This window comes from Lonchura striata, chromosome Z (genome assembly GCF_046129695.1).
Source record: "Lonchura striata isolate bLonStr1 chromosome Z, bLonStr1.mat, whole genome shotgun sequence".
NCBI lineage: Eukaryota > Metazoa > Chordata > Aves > Passeriformes > Estrildidae > Lonchura > Lonchura striata.
Window position 1 is genome coordinate 27,795,367 of NC_134642.1, and position 25,114 is coordinate 27,820,480.

The 25,114-nt window shown below is 38.9% G+C and overlaps 1 protein-coding gene across 1 annotated transcript in view; it reads left to right on the forward strand.

The window, feature by feature from the left end:
* Positions 1 to 16,117, forward strand: part of LOC144248377 (interleukin-6 receptor subunit beta-like) — a 30,271-nt gene extending 14,154 nt beyond the window's left edge. Inside the window, exons 9-15 of the mRNA XM_077790524.1 lie at positions 1,713 to 1,871; positions 2,941 to 3,063; positions 3,622 to 3,774; positions 6,431 to 6,574; positions 9,554 to 9,650; positions 11,612 to 11,675; positions 15,644 to 16,117. Of these exons, the coding sequence (XP_077646650.1) occupies positions 1,713 to 1,871; positions 2,941 to 3,063; positions 3,622 to 3,774; positions 6,431 to 6,574; positions 9,554 to 9,650; positions 11,612 to 11,675; positions 15,644 to 16,117 (1,214 nt within the window). The remainder of the gene's footprint in view (positions 1 to 1,712; positions 1,872 to 2,940; positions 3,064 to 3,621; positions 3,775 to 6,430; positions 6,575 to 9,553; positions 9,651 to 11,611; positions 11,676 to 15,643) is intronic.
* Positions 16,118 to 25,114: the final 8,997 nt, after the last annotated feature.

Consider the following 25,114-nt stretch of genomic DNA (forward strand, 5'->3'; position numbering starts at 1 on the left):
ACAGAACTATATGCAAGTCTAAGTTCTTGAGCTAAATAACTATTAAGAGACTTCCTACTGTCCTTTATTTCAGTATTACTCTAACTGGCACACAGGAAAAGGAATAGATAGTATATACATGTCGCATTAGGATGTACATGCCACATTCTAATGAAGATGTAAGCTTTTCTGAGACCTAAATAGACAGCCTTTTCATTTAAGATTAAAACTTATTGTATCATGTCCTCCTTATAACATAAGCTAGTTTTATGTGTAACAGTCTCGAGGTGTATTTATTGCAATATAAGAACCTCTCTTACAAAGTAAGATATCCTAAATTCATCTATAGCATTCAGAATAAAGTGTGCAAGTACTCTTGTTGATCTTCTGACAGCTGCAAATGATTGCTTATCCAGAATTTTCTAACACTCCCTTCATGCTGTTCTCCATTTCCTTGCAAAGAAGTAACAACTTGATTTTGCCCTTACATTTCAGTCCCTTAGCTTTCTTCTGATAAAATATATCCTTCCAGTTCAAGCCAGTTTTTGACTGACAATTAGTTGTCTATTGAACTCTGAACCTCTGAACCTTACGGCTCTCTCCAGATGCCTGTTTCTGTTTGATTGTACTTCACTGCAGCTTCTCTGTGTCTACCATGAATTACTGAGAGGATACTTGCATTAAGTGCATTCTTAAGATAAATTCCTTCTTGGAATATACAACTTTTTGTCAACTAGTATCATAATTTTCTTTACAGAATGACAGAATCAACTATTTTGGACAAGATCTCTAAAATCATTGAGTCTAACTTATGGCCTAATACTACCCTGTCAACTCAACTATGGTGCTAAAGCCACTTTCTACTTAAACATCTCCAGGGACAGTAATTCCACCACCACTCTGCATGGCCCATTTAAATGCACAAACTCTCTCTCTGTGAAGAAGTTCCCTCTAATGTCGAGCCTAAACCTCCCCTGGCACAGCTTAACACTATGTCTCTTGTCCTATGGCTCATTGCCTGGGAGAAGAGACTGACCCCCCCACCTGGCTGCATCCTCCTTTCAGGTAATTGTTGAGAGTGTTAAGGTCTCCCCTGAGCCAGGCTAAAAAACCTCAGCTGTCTCAGACAGCCCGAGGTCCCTCAGACAACTACAGCTCCCTCAGAATTAATTTGCCTTTCTTGTATTCATTTCCAGACAGAAGATAAAATGGAGAATGTTTATGTCTCTCACAAGGTCCACTTCTTACCTCAAAATGGCAGGTTGCCCTTCTCCTTCCTTAGTGTCAGGCAGAAGGCTTTTCCTACTTTGATAGCCTGTCTTCTAAATGTCAGAATTTTAAAGATCCTTTCAGAAAATTCAAGAAGTATGAAATATGAAATCATCTAAGTATGATCTATCATTAGCCCCTTCTCCTCCACCCCTGCTCAGGCAAGCACTATCTGAGTTTCTCTATGTATAGCAGCTCCTAGTGGCTCACAGGAGGTTATTTAGCAGCACCTGACATCTTTTTCCACACTGTAATCCTCAGACACCTCTGCAAAGTAGTAAATGCCAAGTTTCTTCTGTTGAAATACTATTGTAAACCTTACTATGATAAGTATCAAGTCACTTGCTATGATAACTGCTTAATTAATAATCTTTTAAAAACAGAGCAAAAGGGAGAAAGAGAGAACAATAGGGGAGAAAATGGCTTTCCTGTTTACTGACCTTTAATTGTGTATTTGTTCACAGACTTGCCTGGTCAAATCCATGTCAAAAGCCAGGGAACAAATGCAATTGTCACATGGACTCCAGAATACAATCCAAAATGTTTTGTGGTTGACTGGGGCACCAGTAAAGAGAATATGAACATGAAAATAATAACCACGGCTACTGGAAATTTTACATTAGGTAACAGTAACCACCACATCTCCTAGAGAAGCACCCCTTCATTTCTTGATTATCTTTGGTTGGGCAGAGTAGGATTTTTGTTTTGTTTTTAAGAGCAAATCAAAGATCCATCCAGGTAAGTACAGATCTTAATATTTGCCCAGTACTGAGTCGCCATCTAATGCTTAGCAACATTAAGGCAGATAAAAAGAAGAGTTTTCATTGTTTTTTTCTGGATACTGTTCAACAAGGAATGCAGCTAACTACTAGCACAATAGTACTAGTCTCTCCTTGCCCACATTACAGGCATTCCTATACATTACTGGCTTAAAAAGCTTTTCATCTTGTACCTATGTAAGCTTATATTTCGATATAAACTACTCTGTTACAGACTCCCTAAGATTAATTTCTATTTTTATACCAATGTCTACACTTGTCAATGCCTAAGTTCTCAACTCCAGTATTCTGATTACCATGCTAGATATGATTGGCTTAAATCAGGGATTTCTTTATGGAACAGACATTGAAAATGTTGAATAAAATCAGGTAGATAACTCTTGCAAAAGCCATTCAGCACTGTTTTTTTATGTACAATAGAGAACATTTATCTTCAGAGTTTATGAATTCTTCTAGAGAGTGCACTGTTTACCTTTGTCCTTCTGCAGCATCTCTAGTGACACATTACATCTAGGTTTTTTGCTTGGGTTTATATATTTTAGCTTAGTGGGAAATATCCCTGAAACAAGATAACTACAGCCATTTTAGTTCCTACTTTCTTCTTCAGCACTAAGTAGACTATAAACACACCTGTCATTCGTAGGTAGACTATAAACACACTTGTCATCTTCTAAAAGAAAACCCATGTTTTGTCCTGTTCTGGCTTTGAAATAGTTTACATAAAGCATCTAGAGACACTGAAGAAGGATGTACATATTTTGTATTCAATGGAAAGCACTATACACTTTTGCTGTGCTATGAGTCTCAGAAAGCAATAACTATACAGAAATTTATGAAGCTGTTGCCTTTCCTCTTCTTCATTGTAATTTATAACTTTTCAGTAGATTTTGACATACCTTTATTTGTTTTCCAGATAATTTTCAGCCATATAAGTTGTACAAAATAATGGTACATGCATCTGATGTGTGTCAGTGTGAAAGTTTCATAAGACATGAAAAGACTTTTGGAGTGACCCACTTTTACTCCGTTGAAGGAGGTATTCCTCCCCTTCGTGTAACCTAACCCTCTATATTTCTTCTTGTTTTCTATTTGTAGCAATAAAAGGTAGACTACTACACAAAATTTCTTTTCCGGGTGACTGAACAGCTTTCTCCAGTTAGCATTGCCTTTATTTTTAGCAGTTATGTCCTGGCAGTGAACAACCTGAATGCTGTTCCTTACTGACATGTTCACAGAAATATTTGTATTATGTGTGACATCACCAAAACTAACAGAATGATGGTCTCAGACCCGTGTGGCTCAAATTTAAAATAAATGAGATTTTCCAATCCCAATTTCAGCATGGCTCATATTGCAAGTTGAAATAAGTATGGCTGTTGCTATTGGAGTAAAATATTCATAATGAGATAGTCACAATTTCTATCTACTTTGGTATTGTTTAAGGTGAGAGGTTTTTACTCTGTGGGACTTTGCCTTTCTCTTACACCCTTTACATTGTATTTATAGCATTTGGAAGTTGACAAGAACTCCCTTGGAAACAAATGTCCATTGCACAGATATTGATGTAGAATTCAAATATCTGGTTTTTTTCAAGTTCCAAGGACTGGTCCAACTAATGTGACAATTCTGAATATCACAAAGCATTCTGTACTTGTGAAGTGGACTGAAATAGCTGCAGAAGACCGTTTGGGCTTTCTCCAGGGATACAGGATCAGTTACACAGATTCATCAAGGAAAATGTCTCCAGGTAAGTCACCACTGCCAGAACAAAGCAGAAGCTCAGGATCGTGAAAGAAAAGCTTCATTCAGACCATTAAGTCTACTGAGTTATTTATGATTTCTGTACAAACTGAGCACTCTGCTCTCAAAGGTCAGATCCTGGTTAGACTTTTAATGCTTTAGATGCTCCCATGAACACTTAGAATGTTCTAGTTCTTATCTCAAATTATTAAGACACACATTTTCACTATTACGATTTCAGTCACAACTCTTTTATGTTTCATTGTGCCTCATCCAAGCTTGAATCTGAGTCTTTTTATAAGATATAAGACATGCTACATTTCATTTTCAACTCAATTAACTGTTTTTATTTCTTACCTGTTTCCAAAGACACCATTAAAAATTTAATTTTGGAAATATTTAATTAAATTGGTAGTTTTTCTGTTTAAGTTTGGATAACCTTAAAGGTCTTTTCCAGCTTTAATAAACTACAAATGATGAAACTTGTACACATGAGAATAAATGTATAGCTATGAATTCAAACCACTTGAGTTTTCAATTTAAAAAAATCCCCATATTATTTTCATAAACATTTTCTTTCTGGTCTAGAGTGGAAATTCTCTTTGCCATAATTAATAATACATTAACTTTGTACATATTGGCTTTCAAGTAAAATTGAAGACATGATAGGGAAGACAAATATCAAGTGACAAAGCTGACAAAGGGAGATAGTAAGGGTTCTATAGTCCACGTAGACCTATGCCTTTAGAGAATCATAAAAAGTCTTCTGGAGATTCTATTCCACTTCAAATGCCTATCTGAAATCATAAGAGGAGGCAGAATGGGAACATCCAGAACATATTTTTTCTTTCCCTCTGCCTTAACCAGTCAATACAGCAGTGACATGGCACCCAATTGCCATTTATTTCCAGGCAGGAAGTATAATTTTACTGGAAACATTGAGGGAAGAAAGTCCATAGGCTACAGCATCACATCTCCTTCTGTGAAGATTTTAACTCCACAGTGGCAAACTTGAGGAGTAACTTCTCCCCCAAAGGCATCCTTACAACATGGCAGTTTGTACATTATTCTGGCCAAGGGAAAAGTCACTGCACCATCAGAAAAGACAGGCTGAGCTGAAAGCCCCACAAAGCAGGTAAAGCAGAAAGCACAGCCCTATTTCTGTACTGAATGATGAGTAATAGCACTGGCACAAATCAAGCTAAGCAACTACTGACAACTGGAGTGAAAGATAAGGGCTAGTCCTAATGTTAACTCTTACAGTCAACATAAGAACAACTGTTCAGCATGTTAGATGTATTTTCCTCTCATGAAGTATAAACAGCCTTCTGCATTCATCACCTGTGATGGTTTAACCCTGGCTGGATACCAGAGCCATTGGATGCCAGAGCCACTCTATCACCTCTGTAAGTGGACAGGGGAGAGGAAATGTAAGAAAACATTAATGGGTTGAGATAAGGATGAGAAGACAATACGCATTACCACATTGGCAAAACAAACTTGACTTGGGGAAATTAATGGAATTTATTCCTAATGAAATTCAGAGTAGAATAATGACAAGTAAAATTAACCTTTACAACACCTTTCTCCACTGCTCCCTCCTTCCCAGGCTCTAGCACTTCCCCACCAGCAGCACAGAGAGACACAAGACTGGGAGTTACAGGCAGTTCATCACAGATTGTTTCTGACATTGCTCAGGGAGAAGAGGCCTTCTCCTGCTCCTGCATGGGTTGCCTCCCATGGGAGACAGTTCTTCATTAATTCTCCAGCATGAGTCCATCCCATGGGCTACAGTTCTTTACCAACTGCTCCAGCATCCACAGTGTTTACTTCCTATAGGATGAAGTCCTTCAGGCACAGCCTGCTCCAGCAAAAATTTCCCACAGGATCACAAGTCCAGCCAGCAAACCTGCTGCACTGTGGGCTCCTCTCTCCATGGGCGGGCAGGTTCCTGTCAGGACCCTGCTCCAGCACAGGCCTCCCACGGGCTCACAGCCTCCTCTCAGGCATCTGCCTGCTCTGGCCTGGTCTCCTCCAAGCCTGCAGGTGGATCTCTGCATCCCCTGGATGTCCATGGGCTGCAGGACCACAGCTGCCTCACCATGGTCTCACCATGGGCTGCAGGGGAACCTCAGCTCCGGAGCCTGGAGCACCTCCTGTCCCTCCTTCACCAACCTTGGTGTCTGCAGGGCTGTTCCTCTCTCATATTGTCACCCTGCTCTTCTCTGGCTGCAATTACGTTTGCAGAGTAACTTCTTTTTCCTTCTTAAATCTGTTGTCACAGAGCCATTTCTAATGGTTCAGCCTTGGCCAGCAGCACATCCATCCTGAGGCCAGAGGGATTGGCTCTGTTGGACATGGGAAGCTTCTGGCAGCTTCTCACAGAAGCCACCCCTGTAGAACCCCTGCTACCAAAACTTGGCCGTACAAACCCAATACAGCCCTGGTGTGTTAAAAGCTCATGCTTTTAACCTCTGGATTTAATATGTACATAAATATTTTGGAGAAATCTTGTACCTACCCAAAGAACACCTGTACAATCTGGTTTCCTCCAGATGAGGATCAGGGAACTGAAATATTGCCATTTGTCCAGTCAGCTATGCTGATACATGCTCAGACATGAGAGTTCATCTAATTATCTCCTAAAACCTCTTGTGTTTCAGCTGTTACTCTCAACGCTTCCGTCACAAGTTACCATCTTACTGGACTGAAGGAAAAGACCACCTATCGTGTGCAGATTTCAGGATTCACTAATGCTGGAGAAGGACCTCTGACTCTTTCACAACCTTTCAGCACTCCAAAATATGGTACTGTGGAACCTCTATGCATCTCCATTACCCAGCATGAATTCTGTTTTATGTTCTCTCTATGTTCACTCACAAGGTTTATTATTCAATCCTCAGTTGCTGAAAGCAAACACAAAAAAATTGTTCCTCTGCAAGAGGTAAACTTTGTGTCACTGAACTAAATATTTCATTATATACCTGTATTTCATTACCTAGTATAGAGAGAATTTATCTAGGATTCTTCATCTCTGAAACCTTTTTGACCTTTTTGTGCTAGCTATGTGCACATATCTTTATTTATTGGCAATTACTGTCTAGATTTCAGAAGATGAAATTTTTGCCTGTGACTAGTAATGCTCAATCATTTGTTTTTGGCAAAATCCTGAGTAATCATGTAAAATCAGCTTCCTGAGCCATTTACTGCAAAAATAAAAGATTAAGTACCTTTCAATTGCTTCTAGGGTGGGTGAACACAAATCAAAGTATCCTTTGCTTTCTGATAATTTAAGTCCATTTTAAGTAATAGGTCCTTTAAGTTTGCCTTTCTCAGAGGTGCCTGGATAGGTTAAGACCAATAGAATTGCATTTAAAATGTAAAAAAAAAAAACTTAAAATCATATAAGGTTGGCTAAACTTAGTCTCTAAAATATTTTTAACCTCATCAGTTAAACTAAAGCTAACACTGCAACAGACATTTTTTTTCGTTTGACCACAGCTTCCCTTAATGACGATTTTTAAATAGAAAAATAATAGAACATGCTAAGATGGTATCAGTAACCTGTGACATTCAGAAACAGAAGTATGCAAATGGTTTCTCCCCACTGCAGCTTTTTTGTATTAAGTGAAGGAGGTATAAAACCATACAGCTGAATAGTAAAAAATGTACAGCAGAGATTAAAAAAAAAAAAAATTAAAATCTTCATTGAAATCAACAGGATTTGCACCCCTCCTCCCCCCACTGAAAACTTTCTCTTGTCAACACAAAATATTAAGGTCTCTCCCTGGAGCTTTTCTTCAGGACTCTATTTCATTCTTCCTACCAAATATATATTTGGAAATAATTCAATTTTTCACTAAAGTAACAAAAAATGCAGAGTGAAATTAACACAGCATTTTAAAAATTTGAGTAATTACACTGAATATAAACATTACATTTACTATTTTTTGCTATTCCCAAACATTTCATAGATTATTTAATCCATTAGAAGTATCTCAGGTTTCTTTGCTATAAAAAGCAAATTTGCTATAAAAAGCAAATTTGCAAAGCAATTTGCAGCTTTCCAAATTAGTTTTGAACTTTAGGTAGTTGTTTGGTAAAAAAATAAATACTGTTGTTTGGGGATGGGTAGGAAAAGAAAAAGCGAGTGCCTTGTTTTTGTAAATATGGTTTGTCAATATCAGTAACACAATCATGAGCTGACCACACTCTACAGGCACTATTTTAAAACTTTTGATGTCTCCACCTATAATGAAGACCTCTACACTGACTCACTCTTAACATCACAGTCAGCTTTGGTTCCTGTGTTAGCCTGAGCATTTTAGCAACCTTCATTAACCTCTCAAACACTTTCTACTCTTTAGGTAGGTGGGATCTTAACAGAAAATATCTCAAGCAAGTATTAAGAGGCAATAAGAGACATAGGTTTGCTTCAAGGATTGACAAATGACTGATTACAGATAAAGTGGTCTTAATGATCTTAAAAGTAAAAGCATGGACATCATCTGAATACACAAGTTATGTTATTGCTATCAGGACCAGGTATGACCTCCTAAAACAACCCTAAAACAAAATAAAACCCAACCAAATAAAAGACCCCAAACAAACAAGCAAACAAGCAAACAAAATCCCGGAAAACAAAACCAAACCAAACAACCAAAAAAAACCCCAAATACTACTAGTAAATCCTGAAATAGATTAAAGCCACTTTCACTCAAATAGTTTCTTATTGAGTCAGACATGAATGAGGGTCCTGACCTGTTAAACAAACTAGAGCTCACATAACAGCACGGCTTGGGATAAAACAGTTGAAGAACCATCTGAAATTCAGCAAAGGCAAATGCAGGGTCCTGCACCTGGGGAGGAACAACCCCAGGCACCAGCACAGCCTGGGGCTGACCTGCTGGGGAGCAGCGCTGTGGAGAAGGACCTGGGGGTCCTGGGGGACAACAAGCTGTCTGTGAGCCAGCTGCGTGTCCTGGTGACCAAGAAGGCCAATGGTGTCCTGGGGTGCATTAGGAGGAGCATTGCCAGCAGGTGGAGGGAGGTGATCCTGCCCCTCTGCTCAGCCCTGGCGAGACCTCACCTGGAGCGCTGTGTCCAGTTCTGGGCTCCTCAGGACAACAGAGACATGGAGCTCCTTGGGTGTGTCCAGTGGAGGATTTAGGGAACTGGAACACCTTACTAATGAGGAAAGGCTGAGAGAGCTGGGCCTTTTTATCTTGGAGAAGAGGCAACAGAGAGGGGATTTTATCAATGTATACAAATACCCTTAGGGCAAGTGTCAGGAAAACAGGGGCAGACTCTTTTCTGCAGTGACACAACAAAGAAGGAATAAGCATAAACTGAAACACAGGAATTTCCACCTGAATGTTAAGAACTTCCTTATTGTGAGGGTGATAGAGTACAGGAATAGATTGCCCATAGAGGCTGGGGAGTCTTCTTCTCTAGAGATATTCAAAACCTGCCTGGATGCAATCCTGTCTCACCCACTTTAGGTGAACCTGCTTTAGCAGGGGATTAGAGCAGATGATCTTCAGAGATGCCTTCCAATCCCAACCATTCTGTGATTCTATGATACCTAGATATCTTAAAAATACAAACCCGAAAAGCTCACACGCCCCTGAGAACACCAGCGTTGGTTTTAACTAGATTTTACTTACATTCCAGAACACATGTAAAGCTGGCTTTGACTTCTATTAGAATATTTCTCTCATGAAGTTAATAAGATCTTTCTGTACTTAACACCATAAATCTGATTCAAGCTTTCTGTTTCCCATCAGATAAAGGAGAACTTGAAGCTGTTGTGATTGGTTTTTGTTTCAGCATGATACTTATTCTGGTTTTTGCACCTCTCACTTGTTCTCTGGTGATAAAAAGGTAAGAACACAATATTGATTGGTGTTGTTAGCAGCACTGTTGTTTTGCTTAGCTCTGAGTTTCACAACAGTGGGCCTTCTTTGTCATTAAAGGCAACGCAACTCAAAAAATGCACAACACAAAAACCACCACAGTAATCTCACAGTGAGAGCAACTACAAGCCACTATAAGCTGATTAAAATGGTAAAACAAGCTGGTAAAAAACCTATACTCTTTAGATTTTGATTCCTTTATCTGATTACATCCTGTCACAAACATGCTTAGAAAGAGCCAGGACCATTTCTCACATTGGGATATATGCATTAGATGTATAGATAAAGCTTGCATTTTATTATTTTTATCTAAGATATTTCTTGCAAACACATTTGGATATTAAATTTATAAAGTATGCATATAAGTTCATAATGACAAGAAGCAATATATGAATGAGTAGGAACAAGAGATAATAACAAGGATGCCTATGAGATCTGGCAGTGGTCCTCTTACTTGATGAAAAATTATTTTCTACAATATTGAAGTATTCATCCCTACTTAACAATCTAAAATACAGTATCAAGGGCATATACTATGACTAAAAGATTTGCATAGTAATGGGTTCTAATAATAATATTTTGACAAACCTAATTTCATACAGCCACTCACGTTACTATTTGGTATCCTAGAATGCTACCTTACCTTTTTCTCCTCTTCAGAAAGCACCAGCTGCAGAAGCTGAAAGCACAGCTGCTAAAGGACAGATGGCACAACCTATGGCTTAAGAGCCACACAGCACGACATAGCTTGCTTTAGCTTTAAACTCTTGTCCTTGCCTCTGGGAAACAGACTCTGCATTTTCAGATTGTATTTTAAGTTGTGCTGTGTCTGATACAACAGTTTTGACAGGAACTTCTGGGACTTACCTAGTTTTGACCTATAGGAAACTTTGTTGTGTTCAACATAAGACCACACTTCATTGTCTGGGCCCAATAGGAAAGAGGAAAGGGGAAATGAAAAAAACAAACCAGGAAACAACCAGGCAGCACACAGGAGCCCAGTGTAGCACTACAAAATAGTGCTTAAATTTGTACATTTTTAGTAATATTGAACCCTTTGAACTGAGATAAAGGGTCCCAGCGATGCCTTAATCTCAATTGCCTTCTTGATTTGCAAGAAAGGAGTCACCAGCCAGCCAAACACCCATCTTCACAGGATCTGCAGGAGATTCAGTAACTTTACAGCCACAGTCTTCACTCCAACCACAGCCTAAACAGAGGCAAAGTACCCTAAAGCTAATGAAGTCTAGCTTTAATTTCAAAATTGAAAAATACTGAAGCCAACACTAAGGCAGAACGATGGACTACTTAAACTCTCAGCCTCTCTTACAGCTTTGTTGAGGCTTTTTTTATGGAGTTGAGATACTGTATGCAATAGCTCCCAGAATAAGCCAAACTCAAAACAATCAGGAAAAAGCAGGAGTTGTGTTTCTTTAGAGCTTCTTCCAGACTTCCAGACAGTGCCATTGCACAGGGGCTGAATGCAACCATATCTTGCTCTTTGTTTTCAGGGGAAAGGAAACTTTTAAATCAAAGCCCAGGAGCAAATACTTACTGAAACAAGCTCCATCCTATATGTCCCAAAGCCCTCAAGGAAGATGGAGATTTTGTGGTAATGATAACAAATTAGATGTATAGAAATGTTAGATATATAGATTAAATGTACAGAAAGAGACAACATTGCCAGCACTTTCACAGCTCCTTTGTTATTAAACAAGGATGATAATCATCATTAACTCAATATTTCAGTGTAGACTATCAAGTTTGGTCTTCAGCCTTTAATTAGCGTTATGCTTAAATGTCTCTGTAGAAGACCTTTTTTTATGGTTACAAAATGTTAATTTGTTATGTATGAAGAGTAATTAATTTAAATGCACAGGAAATGCCAGTCATCTAACCTGATGTTAAATATAAAATACTTATTTACAGGCTGAAAATATCATATTGGCACAGTGTACCCACCCCAGGAAACAGCACTGCACTCCAAGATATGGTAAGCACTCTTCTGACAGCATGAAAAAATACACAGGGGAGATCTTTGATTAATTTATAATGCTAGTTATCTGTCCTTTCACAGTTGACTCTAGAAAATAGCCTGATATCAGCTGCTTGGAAGCCAGAGTAATATTCAAAATATAGGATGGGGGATAGTTTCTATTTAGGCATAGGTTATATACATTTTTAAATTTAATAATGGTCTCCGACTTTTTCTGAGTACATTATAAATAATTTTTAAATACATGATCCTTAAAAGAACAAATCAAAGCTGAATGGAGGTAGATGGAGTCTAAAAGAAATTCAGTTTTTATATCCAGTCAGTTTTCGCCAACTCAAACTGATTATCAAGTGCAAGTTTTCAAAATATAAAGTAGTGAATTGTGGCCTAATTCCAGAGCAGTATTATGACAGAGGCCATGTAACATAGTGTTTTCTGAAGTCTGATCCTCAGTCCCTGCTTGCCTCCAAAACAATCAAGGGGCTCTGATTGGCAGCTGGGAGCTGTCTCAGGAGCACCTACTGGTCAAGAGGCAACAAGGTTCAGCAGCATGCTCACATCTTGCCCACAGCTTTCCCATGTATTTTGGTAAGTATACCCGAATTTCAGCACAAAATAAGCAGGAAAATCAGCTGTTAGGAAAAAATACAGCTATTACAATTAGCTGCTGGAGAGCACATTATCCACTTTTGCCTATTAGTAGACTTATTTGTTTCTTCACCTTTTTGCCTTCACTCTTTTAACAAGATTTCTACTGCAGTTTTGGTGACATCTGATACTAGAACACCTAAGTTTATCTCTTAAGTCTAAGACCACCTATGATTGTATTTTTGTAGGACGAATTAGTACTTCTTTCCTTTTTAAATCTCTTTTTCTGGAAGACTTGAAGTTAATTTGGTACTGGACAATCTAGTTGTTTCTCTCATTAAATTTAACAAGAAGACTTTTATCTCATCAGATTTTGGGCATTGGCTAGTAGGTATCTACTGTCCAGAACTGTGATACAGAGTGAAGTAACGACAAACAGTATTACAGAAAACCCTGATAGTCTGCTGATAATCAGAAGTTTTGCTGAAAATCAGCATTGTTTCCTGCAACAGAGCAAGTATGAATTTTCATATTTCAGATCAGGACTTCCTCACTTGCTTTCTTCCACCTAATTGTAGATAAAGAAGTGATGAGTTCAGAGCTAGTCATCAGGTAGCCATTTTGCAATGAAGAATTGCAAAGAAGTACGCTGAGACTGCAGTGCTACAGAAAGGACAAATAGGTTTTATGAACCACAGTGCCATTTTGACATAAAATGCTTAAAAATAAAATATATGAATTTTAAATGCCTTTAACTTTTCCTGCAGAGGTAAAGTAACTATCAAAGAAAATGAAGTCTGTATTAACTATGCCTGGTAGAGAATATTGTAACATTGATAACATGTAAGACACAGAAATACCAGATTCCAGATAATGGTTTGGGAGAAAGCAGAAAAAGCACTATGTCAGGAGACAGTACAATAAACAGTTTACCAGACATATTGTCTAGAAGTAATTTGGTATTCTGAACAATTAATGAACTGTGGAGAAAGATATTCCCCAAATAGGTATGGCAAAACAGGGGCAGGGAGCAAATCCTGCTATATTCTGTACATTCACTTGATTTTTAATTGTTCCAAGACTGAACCATGTCAGTTTAGTTGAGCAACTTAGCAACTCTCAACAAAAATACAAAAATAATCCAAAAAAGGCAGCAAGACAACTTGTAGTCCAGAAAGAGGATCACTTAGCAAAATATAAGTCAATCATACATTCCATGGTACATAGAAGCAGGAGGAACTGAAGACACTCTCATTTCAGAGACCAGGAAAATTAGCTGTGGGGAACTAAAATGTCAGTCAGTCACCCAAACTGAACTATGGGGAACTAAAATGAAAATGAATTATGGGGAACTAAAATATCAGTCAGTCACCCAAACAAGTCTCCTGTTCTTCACATATAGCCAAGATTCTTCTAAGATACTTCTTCACTTATTGCCTCTTTCAGACAGAATCCTAGCATTGTTTAGAAAAGACACCCATGATCATTAGTTCTAACCATTAACCAGCACCACTCTGTTCACCATTAATCCATGTCTCCAGGTGACACATGTAGACTTTTCCAAACACTTTCAGGGATGGTGAATCCACCATATCCCTGGTGGGATCACCTCGCCTGACCACCCTTTTAGAGAAGAAATTCTTCCTAATATCCAGTCTAAACCTTTCCTGGTGCAACTTGGGGCCATTTCCTCTCATCCTGTCACTTGTTATCTAGGCAAAGGGACCAACTCCCAGCTGGCTACATCCTCTTTTCAGGCAGCTGTAGGGAATGATAAGGTTCCCCCCGAGCCTCCCTTCCTCCAGGATAAACACGCCCAGCTCCCTCAGCTGCTCCTCACAGGACTTGTGCTCCACAGCCCTGATGCCCTTCTCTGAACATGTTTGAGTATCTCAGCATCCTCTCTAAACTGAGGCGCCCAGAACTGAACTCAGCATTTGAGGTGTGGCGTCACCCATGCCAAGTACAAGGGGACAATCCCTGCCCTGGTCCTGCTGCCACACCATTGCTGATCCAGGCCAGGATGCCATTGGCCTTCTTGGCCACCTGGGCACACCCTGGCTCATGTCCAGCCACTGTCACCAGCACCCCCAGGTCCTTTCCAGCCACTCTGCCCCAGCCTGTGGAGCTGCCTGGGGCTGCTGTGACCCAAGGGCAGGACCCAGCACTGGGCCTTGTTGAACCTCACACCATTGGCCTCAGCCCATGATCCAGCCTGCCCAGATCCTCTGCAGAGCCTTCCTGCCCTCCAGCAGATCAGCAACCCACACAACTTGGTATTATCTACGAACTGCCTGAGGGTGCACACCATGACAACATTGGTGAAGATATTAAACAAGACTGGCCCCAGTACTGAGCCCTGAGGAACAGCACTGGTGACTGAACACCGGATGGATGTAATTCTGCTCACCACTACTCTCTGGGCCCAGCCATCCGGGCAGTTTTTTACCCAGTGAACAGTGTATGTGCCCAAGCCAGGAGCAGCCAGTTTATCCGGGAGAATTCTGTGGGAAATGGTATCTCAGGCTTTACTAAAGTCCAGGTAGACATAAAACCTGTTTCAGATTTGGTAGCTTTGGAATTTGGGCTGCTCTTCCTAAAAAAATATGATAATGAACATACATATCATTCAGATCTTTATTCAAAACAAGGCAGAAATTAACCATGCAGTGATGTCAACTTATCCCATTACAAGAGAAAAAGAGAAATCTTTTAATGGGTATTGCTGAGACTTCAAAGAACAACATTCTCATTTCTTTGTCAGATCACAACTTGTAAGAAGAAAGAAAATAAAAAAAATGCACACTTACTTATTTATTGCAAAAAAGCTCAGTTTAAACAAGTTTAGAGCAAGTGGGGGCAGGCAGAGTGGGGAAGAAAGAAAAAATCTAACAGCTCTACCAGCCTGCCCATAATTTAAAAAACATTATGTCAAACACAGAACAATCTAAGAGGAAAATAAGGAAGCTTGGTGTTGCCAAATGTTCTCCATTTAACCATCCAGAATTTGCAAAAAACTTGTTACCCTAGGTATACCCAGATCACAAACTTCATGGCATGAAGTTTAATAACAAACTGTTCATAGCAGCTGACAGCTTAATCTTGTCTGGCTGCTGTTCAAGTCGCTGCCTTTTTATAGTAATATATTTGCTAAATTTTTTGAAAGCTGTGTTCTCAGAACATCATGAGGTTTACATTTTATCATCATTATTTTTGTTCCCAAGTAAACACAGAAGCAAGAAAAAACTGATTAAATACTATGGGACTGGAGAAGATGATTCTTTAAATTAGGTATTTTCAGTCATATTTCTAAAACCAAAGATGATCTAAAATTGATTAATTAGCATATTATTCTTTTCTCTTGCTTTGTCTCACAGACTAATTGGAAACCTGTTTCAAGGTCACTGCTTCAGGCCCTGTCAGACAATGATACCACCAGCCTTTTTGTCATAGAGCATGAGTCAAAGGTTCCTGTGACACTAGACCGCTCTACAGAGGTTGGAGAAGACAAGCATAATACCTGCCAGTCAGAAAAACCTAGCAATAACATAGACATGAGCCTGAGGCATGAAGAAATCCCTGCAGAAGCAGTTACAAGTGAAGAAGACACCATTGCCATGGAAGTATCACTCTTGAGTGACTATGCCAGCATGGAGTTTAGTCAGAAAGCCCTGATGAGTATGGCAGTGAGCACACCTGAAAGAGCTGCTCATCCTCATCTGAAAATGGAACTAAGAAGTAAGCCAGCACAAACCGTGCAGAAGGTTTTGTTTGCTTCCCAGGACTACCTCAAACAAAGCCAGGTGGTACTTCTGCCATCTGGACCAAATTTCATGGGACGAGTCAATTAAACCTGAAGCACCTTCTTTATTTTCCTTACCATAAAATGAAGTTCCAAATTTTTTTCTTCAGTGGAGCCACTAGGACCTTATGGGACAGTGAGCTTGTGAAAATAGTTATTTCCACTACAGTAAGCTTCCTTGGAAAAATAGATTGATTGTATTATTAGATTAGCTATTTCACCACAGTCATCCAGTGGAAAGTCCCACCATCTTCACACAAACTTTTAGGGACTTACATTTTAAAATATTATTAAAGTACCTCTTGCTTGGTATTTTGTTCCAGGGCATTCAGGAGCCATTCAAGTCTTCCACTCTAAGCATAATATCATTGTAGATATCAGAAAACTTCTCTACTCACTATGACTAGCTTCAGATCTGATTTTCAAATCCATTAAGTTTTTCACCAAAAAAACTTCCAGCAAAAGTATCTACCACTTCAAAGATGATCTCTAGTTGGTCAAAGCCGGTCGCAGAAATTAGTGAAAATCTTTCAAATTAGGAACCAGAAGTTTGCTTATTGATCTATATAAAACACCATTAGTGCTTTACATTCTAGACCTTTACAACTTTAATAATTGTAGATAAATAGTGCTGTGTAAGTGAAGATGATAATAAGTTTCATTAAGAATATTGAAGATGTTACTTGTATTAAATTAAGGCTATTTCCTCCTACAACTATCTACGCATTCAGAAAAACCCATCCATCATTTGTGATGAGGTGTAGTTGCAGATATGTTTTTACACTGCAATGACAATAACTGTTAAACTGAAATAGAGGGGATAAAAGTATCTTCCTCAATATGCTTTCTATGCAACTCCATCATGTATCTCCACAATGCAAGGAGTCAATTTTCAGGCTTATAAGTATTTCTCAGTCATGAACTCTACAAGCATTAATGGTCTGCACTTATTGTAGAAGACACAATTTATTGTTGTTGTCTTAAGTTTAAGGAGCATTTTGTAAAAATTGCTTTGTGGAGAAAGAAATTGATAACTATATTGTAAGCACCAGAGAATCCATAGATGGATATTTTAAAAAATTTCCTCATTAAAAGTGAAGAATGATTGGCATTCACATAAATATTTCCACTCATACTAGGCAGTATGAATTACAGAATAGCCATGCTTCAAAAACGCAGAGAAATTCCACATCTCCATTGATTTAGTGAGAATCCATAACAAAACATAGTTTATTAATTTTCCTTATTTATATTCACTCTCTCTTTAGTTACTTCACTCTATATCTGTTAAGACTGCAAGGAACTAACCAGTATTTCACTGTAGGTTATGCACTTTTTCTTAGCACTTAAAATTCATTGTTCTCCCACAAAGCAAAGTGCACTCATATCTATTAAATTGAAATTGAAACAAGGGGTAAGAGAAGCACTCCCTAGAGATCACACAGTTTTGGACAGTCTTTTAAAGATCTTTATTTTTTTGAACTTTAATATGTGACTTTGCCTGATTTGAATTTAAGAGAATGCAAATGATCCTGCAATTAGTGAAGCTATTTTTACTTGTAACATCAAGTAGAGGTATTGAAATGCTGTTATAGACAATGAAGTTCTGATACATAATTTTTAAAAGTAGTCATAATTTGTACCTCTCTAGAATATAAGGATTATCCATGCTCGTTACTTACAGTATTTCTTTCGTTTCTGGTCAAAGAAACTTATTTTCCTGGTGCATACCTTCAATAGCTTTATTCAACCCCGTAAATACCAAATTCTTCTTTTCCTTACTCTGCATCTAACAAACCAATACGTATTTTTCTGTTATGGATAAAACATGTACATAGTAAGATGAACCAAACCAAAGGCTTGCAAGTATTTTCAGTATATGAAACAGTCTTGATACATGAAACTCAACAGACAGCTTGAGCTTCTAACCTGGTGATTATCAACTCCAACTAGCCATTGTCTGACATCTTGCTATAGAAAATTCATATAGCAGTAGACTTGTACTAGAAGCACGCATGGATATTAAATAGAAGGTATAGATGTATTCTATTTTTAGTTATAAAGTTCACAATGTATGTAATTCTTAGTTGATCTCATTAGAGCAATATTTATACAATGCCCACAAGCAGTACTTTTGGGAGAATAAGTGATACATGAAAAATCCTGGTGTGGAGATTAGGAATAAATTCAAAACTCATCCCATCATGATGTATGCTTTGAGAGCAAGGAAAGAACCTTTTATGTGGACAGAAATAGAAGAGTATGTTTGCTAAATAGTTTCATGCAGCCAAAAAGGAGGTTTAATTGGAATTAATGTACTTACTCTGGGACACAGGATTAGGAGACATACCAAGTCTCCAGGTTAGGAAAAATAGATGTCTGTGGTATGTCTTTTGGTTGACTGTCCTGTGATAATTTTTAGTTCAGTTAGAAGGGTCCTAATCTAATTGTACTCCCTGACCTCTTCAGGCAGTTTAAAAAATTGTGTTCATATACTGGTGTATAGTGACTGCAGAAACTTTCTTACACAAATAAACATGTAAAACAGTTTATTCCATGTGCTATAGTACTGTTCAAGTGGTTAATGTAGTGTTATTAGCATCAATATTCTTAGCTTCAATATATGTTATGTTGAGTGAAATTGCAGATATGAAGGCTCAGGACCACAAAAGACAAGTGTTTTATAATTAAATTTTTCCTGTTTTTTCACTGTCAGCATAGCTCTGGATGATCACTGTCAGCATTAGTGAGAATTTAGACATGATGAAAGCTTAGACAACTGCAAACCTGGAAGCACATCATCATCATGATTTATAGCATGGGATATTATACTGCAAGGTTACAGTACTTTAGCATTCTATATTTACAGAGAAAGGAAAGTAATACTCAGTCTCTAATATAGCACAAAGCTAGGTTAGTACACATGGATTTTTCTGGTATCCAGAGTAGATGTTTTTTTCTTGCATGGACATGAGGACTTTTTATTATTTTTGATTTTTTATTGTGTTTTTTATTTAGTGCTTAAAGTCAGACTACAGTGCAGTAGTTACCACTGAAAATTAACATTGTGTCAGAGACAAAACAAACAAGTACTCACCCTGGAAGAGGAGATTGCAGCAACCACAATATGGTAGAGGTTTATTCTGTATTAGTTAACAAGTGAATACCAATATCTACAAATTCCCTCAGAATCTAAGCCTTTAATCTTAGACCCTTAACCCTTAGAGCCGCTTTTATGGCACGGTAGTATCTGCACTTGAGCAGAGCTGTCTGGAAAGCAGAGCACACAGGGAGGGGCATCCTGTCAACTCAAGTCAACTACAGTTATTGCTACAAAAATTGTCAAATAATGAAGCACTTCATGAAAGACCTCTGGTTACAGAAGGTACTCTTGACTCGGTGTCATAGGCTCTTGGCTTGCCTGTTTCTCTCTCTCTCAATGTGTCTGCTGCCTGAATGAGGTTAAATGTCTTCTAGTACAATGTTGATGGAATTTGTATGAAGCTGGGTAATAAAACTTGTGACAGCTTACACCACTTACTTCTGAGCACTGTTTGTAGAAGACTGGTAAGACAAGTCACTCCATGCCAGTGGTGTTGGGATGGGAATAATCTTATCCTCATACCTATTTCAATTCTACAGAAGCACCAGCTTGATAATAAAACTGAAAACAACCTGCTGTGCTAGAAATGGTCATTCCCATTACCCATCCTCAGAGACCCCTCCAGTGCTTCACCGAATCATGGAATCACTGAGGTTGGAAAAGACCTTTAGGATTGAGTCCAATGGCAAACCTAACACTGCCAAGCCTACCACTAAACCATGTCCTTAAGTGCCTCCTGGGATGGTGACTTAACCAGTTCCCTGGGTAGTATGTTCCAAGGCTTGACCACTCTTCCTGTGAAGAAATGTTTCCAGCTATTCAATCTAAACCTCTCCTGGTACAACTCGGGGCCATAGCCTCTCATCCTGTCATTTGTTACCTGTGATAATATACTGACCCTCATCTCACTGCAACATCTTTTCAGGCAGGTGTATAGAGAATGATAAGATTCCTTCCCTGAGCCTCCTTCTCTCCAGGCTACAAATCCCTAACTCCCTCAGCTATCTCTTGTAAGACCTATGCTCTAATTTCCTTCCACAAAGCTAACCCCAAGCAAACAGGGCTTATTACTTACCAGGAAGGAAGTAATCTGAATTTGTTGAAGTGCTAGACACAGGAAGGACAAAGAAAGTCTGAAGAATGACAAGCAAAGCTACAGCCAGCACTGACAGGAAAACAGATTGAATGGGTTCAGGTCCTTACTGGAGACACTGAAGACTAGGTAAACTGGAGAGTAGTAAACATGCTATTTTACTTGAAAAATTACAGGCTGCAGCCAGTTTTTCATAGATTAATAGCTTTTCATAGATTGCTAGCATGAAGTGGATAACAGAACAATAGGCACAAAAATAACAGAACAATATGTATTCTCTGACTTTTCCCAAACAGTAATTTGGGGACAGACGCAGAGAGTGGTGGAGAACGGTGGTGCATCCAGCTGGGGTTCAGTCACCAGTGATGTCACCAGGGATCTGTGTTGGGCCCAGTCCTGTTTAATATCTTTTCTGATGATCCAAATGAGGGGATTGAGTCTGTCACAGTAAATTAGCAGAGGACACCAAGCTGGGTGTGAGTGTTGATCTTCTGGAGGGTAGGAGGGCTCTGCAGAGAGACCTGGACAGGCTGGATAGATGGGCCGAGTCCAACAATCTGAGGTTTAACAAGACCAAGTGCCAGGTCCTGCACTTTGGCCACAGCAATCCCTGAAGTGCTACAGGCTGGGGACAGAGTGGCTGGAGGGTGGCCAGGCAGAAAAGGACCTGGGGGTGCTGGTGACAGCGGCTGGACATGAGCCAGGGTGTACCCAGGTGGCCAAGAAGGCCAATGGCATCCTGGCCTGGATCAGCAATGGTGTGGCAGCAGGACCAGGGCAGGGATTGTCCCCTTGTACTTGGCATGGGTGACGCCACACCTCAAATGCTGAGTTCAGTTCTGGGCCCCTCAGTTTAGAGAGGATGCTGAGATACTCAAACATGTCCAGAGAAGGGCATCAGAGCTGTGGAAGGGTCTGGAGCACAAGTCCTGTGAGGAGCTGCTGAGGGAGCTGGGATTGTTTAGCCTGGAAAAAAGGAGGCTCGAGGGAGACTTAATTGCTCCCATCAACTACCTGAAATGAGGGTGCAGTCAGGTGGGGGTTGGTCTCTTTTCCCAGACAACCATTGACAGGACACAGCCTCAAGCTGTGCCAGAGGAGTTAAACTAGACACTGGAAAAAATTTCTTCACAGAGTGATTGGGCCATGGAATAGGCTGCTGAGGGAGGTGGTGGAGTTGCCATCTCTCAAAGCATTTAAAGAAAGGCTGGAGGTGGCACTCAGTGCCATGGTTTATTTCATAAGGTGAAGTTAGGTCGTAGGTTGGACTTGATGTCCAAGGTCTTCTTCAACCTATTTGATTCTGTAATTCTGTTAATTGCTACCGTTAAACTTTGCCAGTAGTGGTTCAAGCCAATTCAGCAATCAATCAGCAACCATTGGCTTTCTTCTGAGTTCTAATTAACTAACCATTCTGGCATTTGTTTCACGTGTGTGCCTACTGGGTACCATCACAATTAGGATCCATAGGATGCAATAATGCCCTTTTGGCATTATTGCTGTAGTTGCATATTTAGTATCTGGTGGTTTAGTGGGTTACATGGTCTTGAAATGAACTTGGCCACTGTGACTTCTGTGTATTATTTTCAAGTGCTACCTATTCACTTTTGGAATGGAAGCTACATGTGTTTCTGCAACTTTTAATTATCACAGCTGTGCTATTTTTCTAGGCAAAGACTGCACTGCAGCTTTTCAACACAACAAGGGTGAGAACCTAATTGTTTAAAAAAGATAGCATTTAGTCACATTGAAGTTCTAACTAGTTATGCTGGGTCATATGAATGTTCTTCCAATGATTGTAAAGCATTTATGAAAAAGATAAAATTTACATTGAATACACTGGCTCAATGAAAATTACATTACGTTACATTACTATTTAAGGATCCCACTATGAAAAAGAATACAAATATTTCCACTAAAAGCTATGAGATTTTTAGCTCCAAAACCAGTTAAAACAATCCAGTAACTGATTCTATTCTGTTTCAATGTTCATTCAACCTTCACCAAAAGACCCTCTGGATTTCACAAAAATAAGTAAGAAAAGCAAAGGTGTGGTAACATACTTGAATTCACCATATATAAGCTGTATCTCCATTGGAATGCTTGAGGAGTCTGCAGTTCCAAAAACTGTTGTGTGTGTACTCATAAATCTATTATACAATTGCTTTGAAGCCATTTGCTCTAAGAATGTTTCTTACTCTTAACATTTTTAAGCATCAGGGTTTCTCCTCTCCGTTTCCATATTTGTCTATTTGCAGCTGCAGGGCTGCAGTGAGCTTTTTTAAAGTCTTCAATCCACCAAATATTTTACTGACAAATAATCAGTCTGTTTTGTTAGTAATACTGTATGTGACTAATTTTCTATTCTCCAGACCTGATGAAAAGGTATGCTGATCCTAGGACACAGAGAAATAATACTGGACATCCAGTCACAAGCATAAAAGAATGCATTTTTTCACTTCTAAGGACAGTTATGTTTCGGGTTTGTTTGTTGTTTGTTTTTTTGGGTGGGTTGTTTAGTTTGGTATTTTTTTTATAATACTGGTTGCTTATTTGAAAGCTTCAAGGAGCAAAAAAGCATGGATGCAGAGAACAAGTGATGAAAGACACACTGGTTATATTTCTCTTTACACCCCTCCACTTGCATTGTCTGTCCTTCCAGCAGCCCAATAAGTCTTGGAAAGGTGATTGCCTTGCTGATTAGCTGTGCTGCCCAGGTGGCCCAGTTTTGCACACTGGCATCATGGTACTCTGCGTAATGCTCTCACAGAATCCAACCTTACAGTTCCCATTCCTTTTGTTCACTGGCAAAACTCTCATTGCCATCATAAACTGCACTGCAGCAAGGACTACAGAATTTTGATTTACTTAATTTTCTCCTTACTTAGATAAAATAAAAGCACCTTCCTGTTGTCAGGCATTCTAATTTACTTTCCCCCCTCCAAAAGATATAGTTCAAACAATACATTCAGTCAATTAATTATTAAAGGCAAACCTCCAATATGCATCAGCCTTAGTCCTCCAGTGCTGGTCCAAGACACCAGGTAGTGAACTGGGCATAAAATCAGTCAAAATAAGCCTATTTCAGGTATGACTAAAAAGGCCCAGCCACTTGTATATGGAATATCTCCTATTAATGTGTAAGTAGATACATCACTTTCCAGTGCATTTTGGCAGATTACTACTGCATTAGAGTACAAACTTAGCAGTGGCAGAGTACTAAAAATAGTTCTGCTTTGCAGTAGGCTTGCTATAACAAAACCTGTAGGACACTCAGTGTCTAAATACGCAGTATTTCACACTCTACCTGGAATCTTACTGTGAGAGCTCAGGAGGGAGTGCTCCAGCACTAAGTTTTACACTGCAGTGCCTAACTTCCAGAAGATGCTCTTCCTACATCAGCTGTCACACTTAACACTTTCTGAAATTCCAGGACTGATTCTGGCTTATTTTTGTTTCTACATTGTAATCCCCTCAACAATCCTTCAGGGGCTTGAAGCTTTCTTGGGAGTTTCTCTCTTGGGTCACACAACTAGCCTGTGTTCTCAGCAATAAGGATATTGCTTTCAAAACAATGTACTGTTACAGCAAACCCACAACTGTTATCTGGAAATTTCTGGTAAATGATGCACAGAATCATGTTTAAAAAGGAGGATTTCTGGCTTGATTCGAAGTGTTGTGCTGGAAAGGGTGTCTTTTTAACAGCAGCACAGTGATCCAGAAGCAAAAACACCACGAGCTTTCTGAAAAGCTTGTATTACAGGTTATAACTTCAGAGTAGTAAAGTTAAGTTTCTGTACAAGCACTAAATCAGAATCATGCCTAAGCACTCATCTAACAGTAGGGCCTCATAGCAAACTACTTTCATTCCTCTAACATTGCAACCACTACAGTCATTAATTCTTCATGATTTACATATCTGGTCTTCCAATCTGTCTATAATACTTCAATTCATAGTTCATGGTATACAAGTTCACACTTTCATAATACTAAAGGGAATGTGGAGACTGAAATGTAAAGAGTACTCACTCTGTCCCCAAACCCAAAACTCCTTCTCTACCCACTGTCACAGCTTCCAAGTAGCTAAGCAGCAAGCAGCAGCAAGTTTATATGGTATAAATAATTATCATATCCAGAGATGTTTGATCACTAATGTCAGGCATTTTATATCTCAAAGGTTTGCCTACAAGTTGAGATGAATCAACAGTGGAATCAGCAGGCTTGGACAGTTACTCCTCACCTCTTTATAACAGGAGACAGATCAGGAATGAGGCTTGATTGCTTTTACGTAGCTCTTGAAAATTATGATCTGGAAGGCTGACACAGCTTCTAAAATAATAATTCTTGCCTTTATGGTCTTCATGGATCTCTAGTTGTCTCTCTTGATTACTCCCTCCATTTGCAGTTATAAGATGCTGTTGAAATAGTTACAGATCTGACAGAAAAAAGTTATTTTAAAAAGTAGTAGGATTTATATGTTTTATTACCACCTACTGAATTACAATGGTTCTCACAACTCTAAATAATTTCCCAAGATAAAAATTATAAAAAAGAATGTGATTTACTAGAATTAATTAACTTATGCCATACTTGGCTACCATTTTTCATCTAGCCATAAAAGCACCACAAATGCCCATTTCTAACACATTCAGTGCAATGCAATGATCCAGGTCTAATACTTTCTTTATCAAAAGATTCTGAAGTACACTTCTAGATAATTCAGTACTGACACACTTTGACTGAACAGAGTACTCAAAGTTCTGATATAAAATTAGTAGATTGAAGAACAGAGTATTACAGTGACTTACTGTTTGTCCCATACTATTTGAGAAATGGCCCTATAAAGAGGC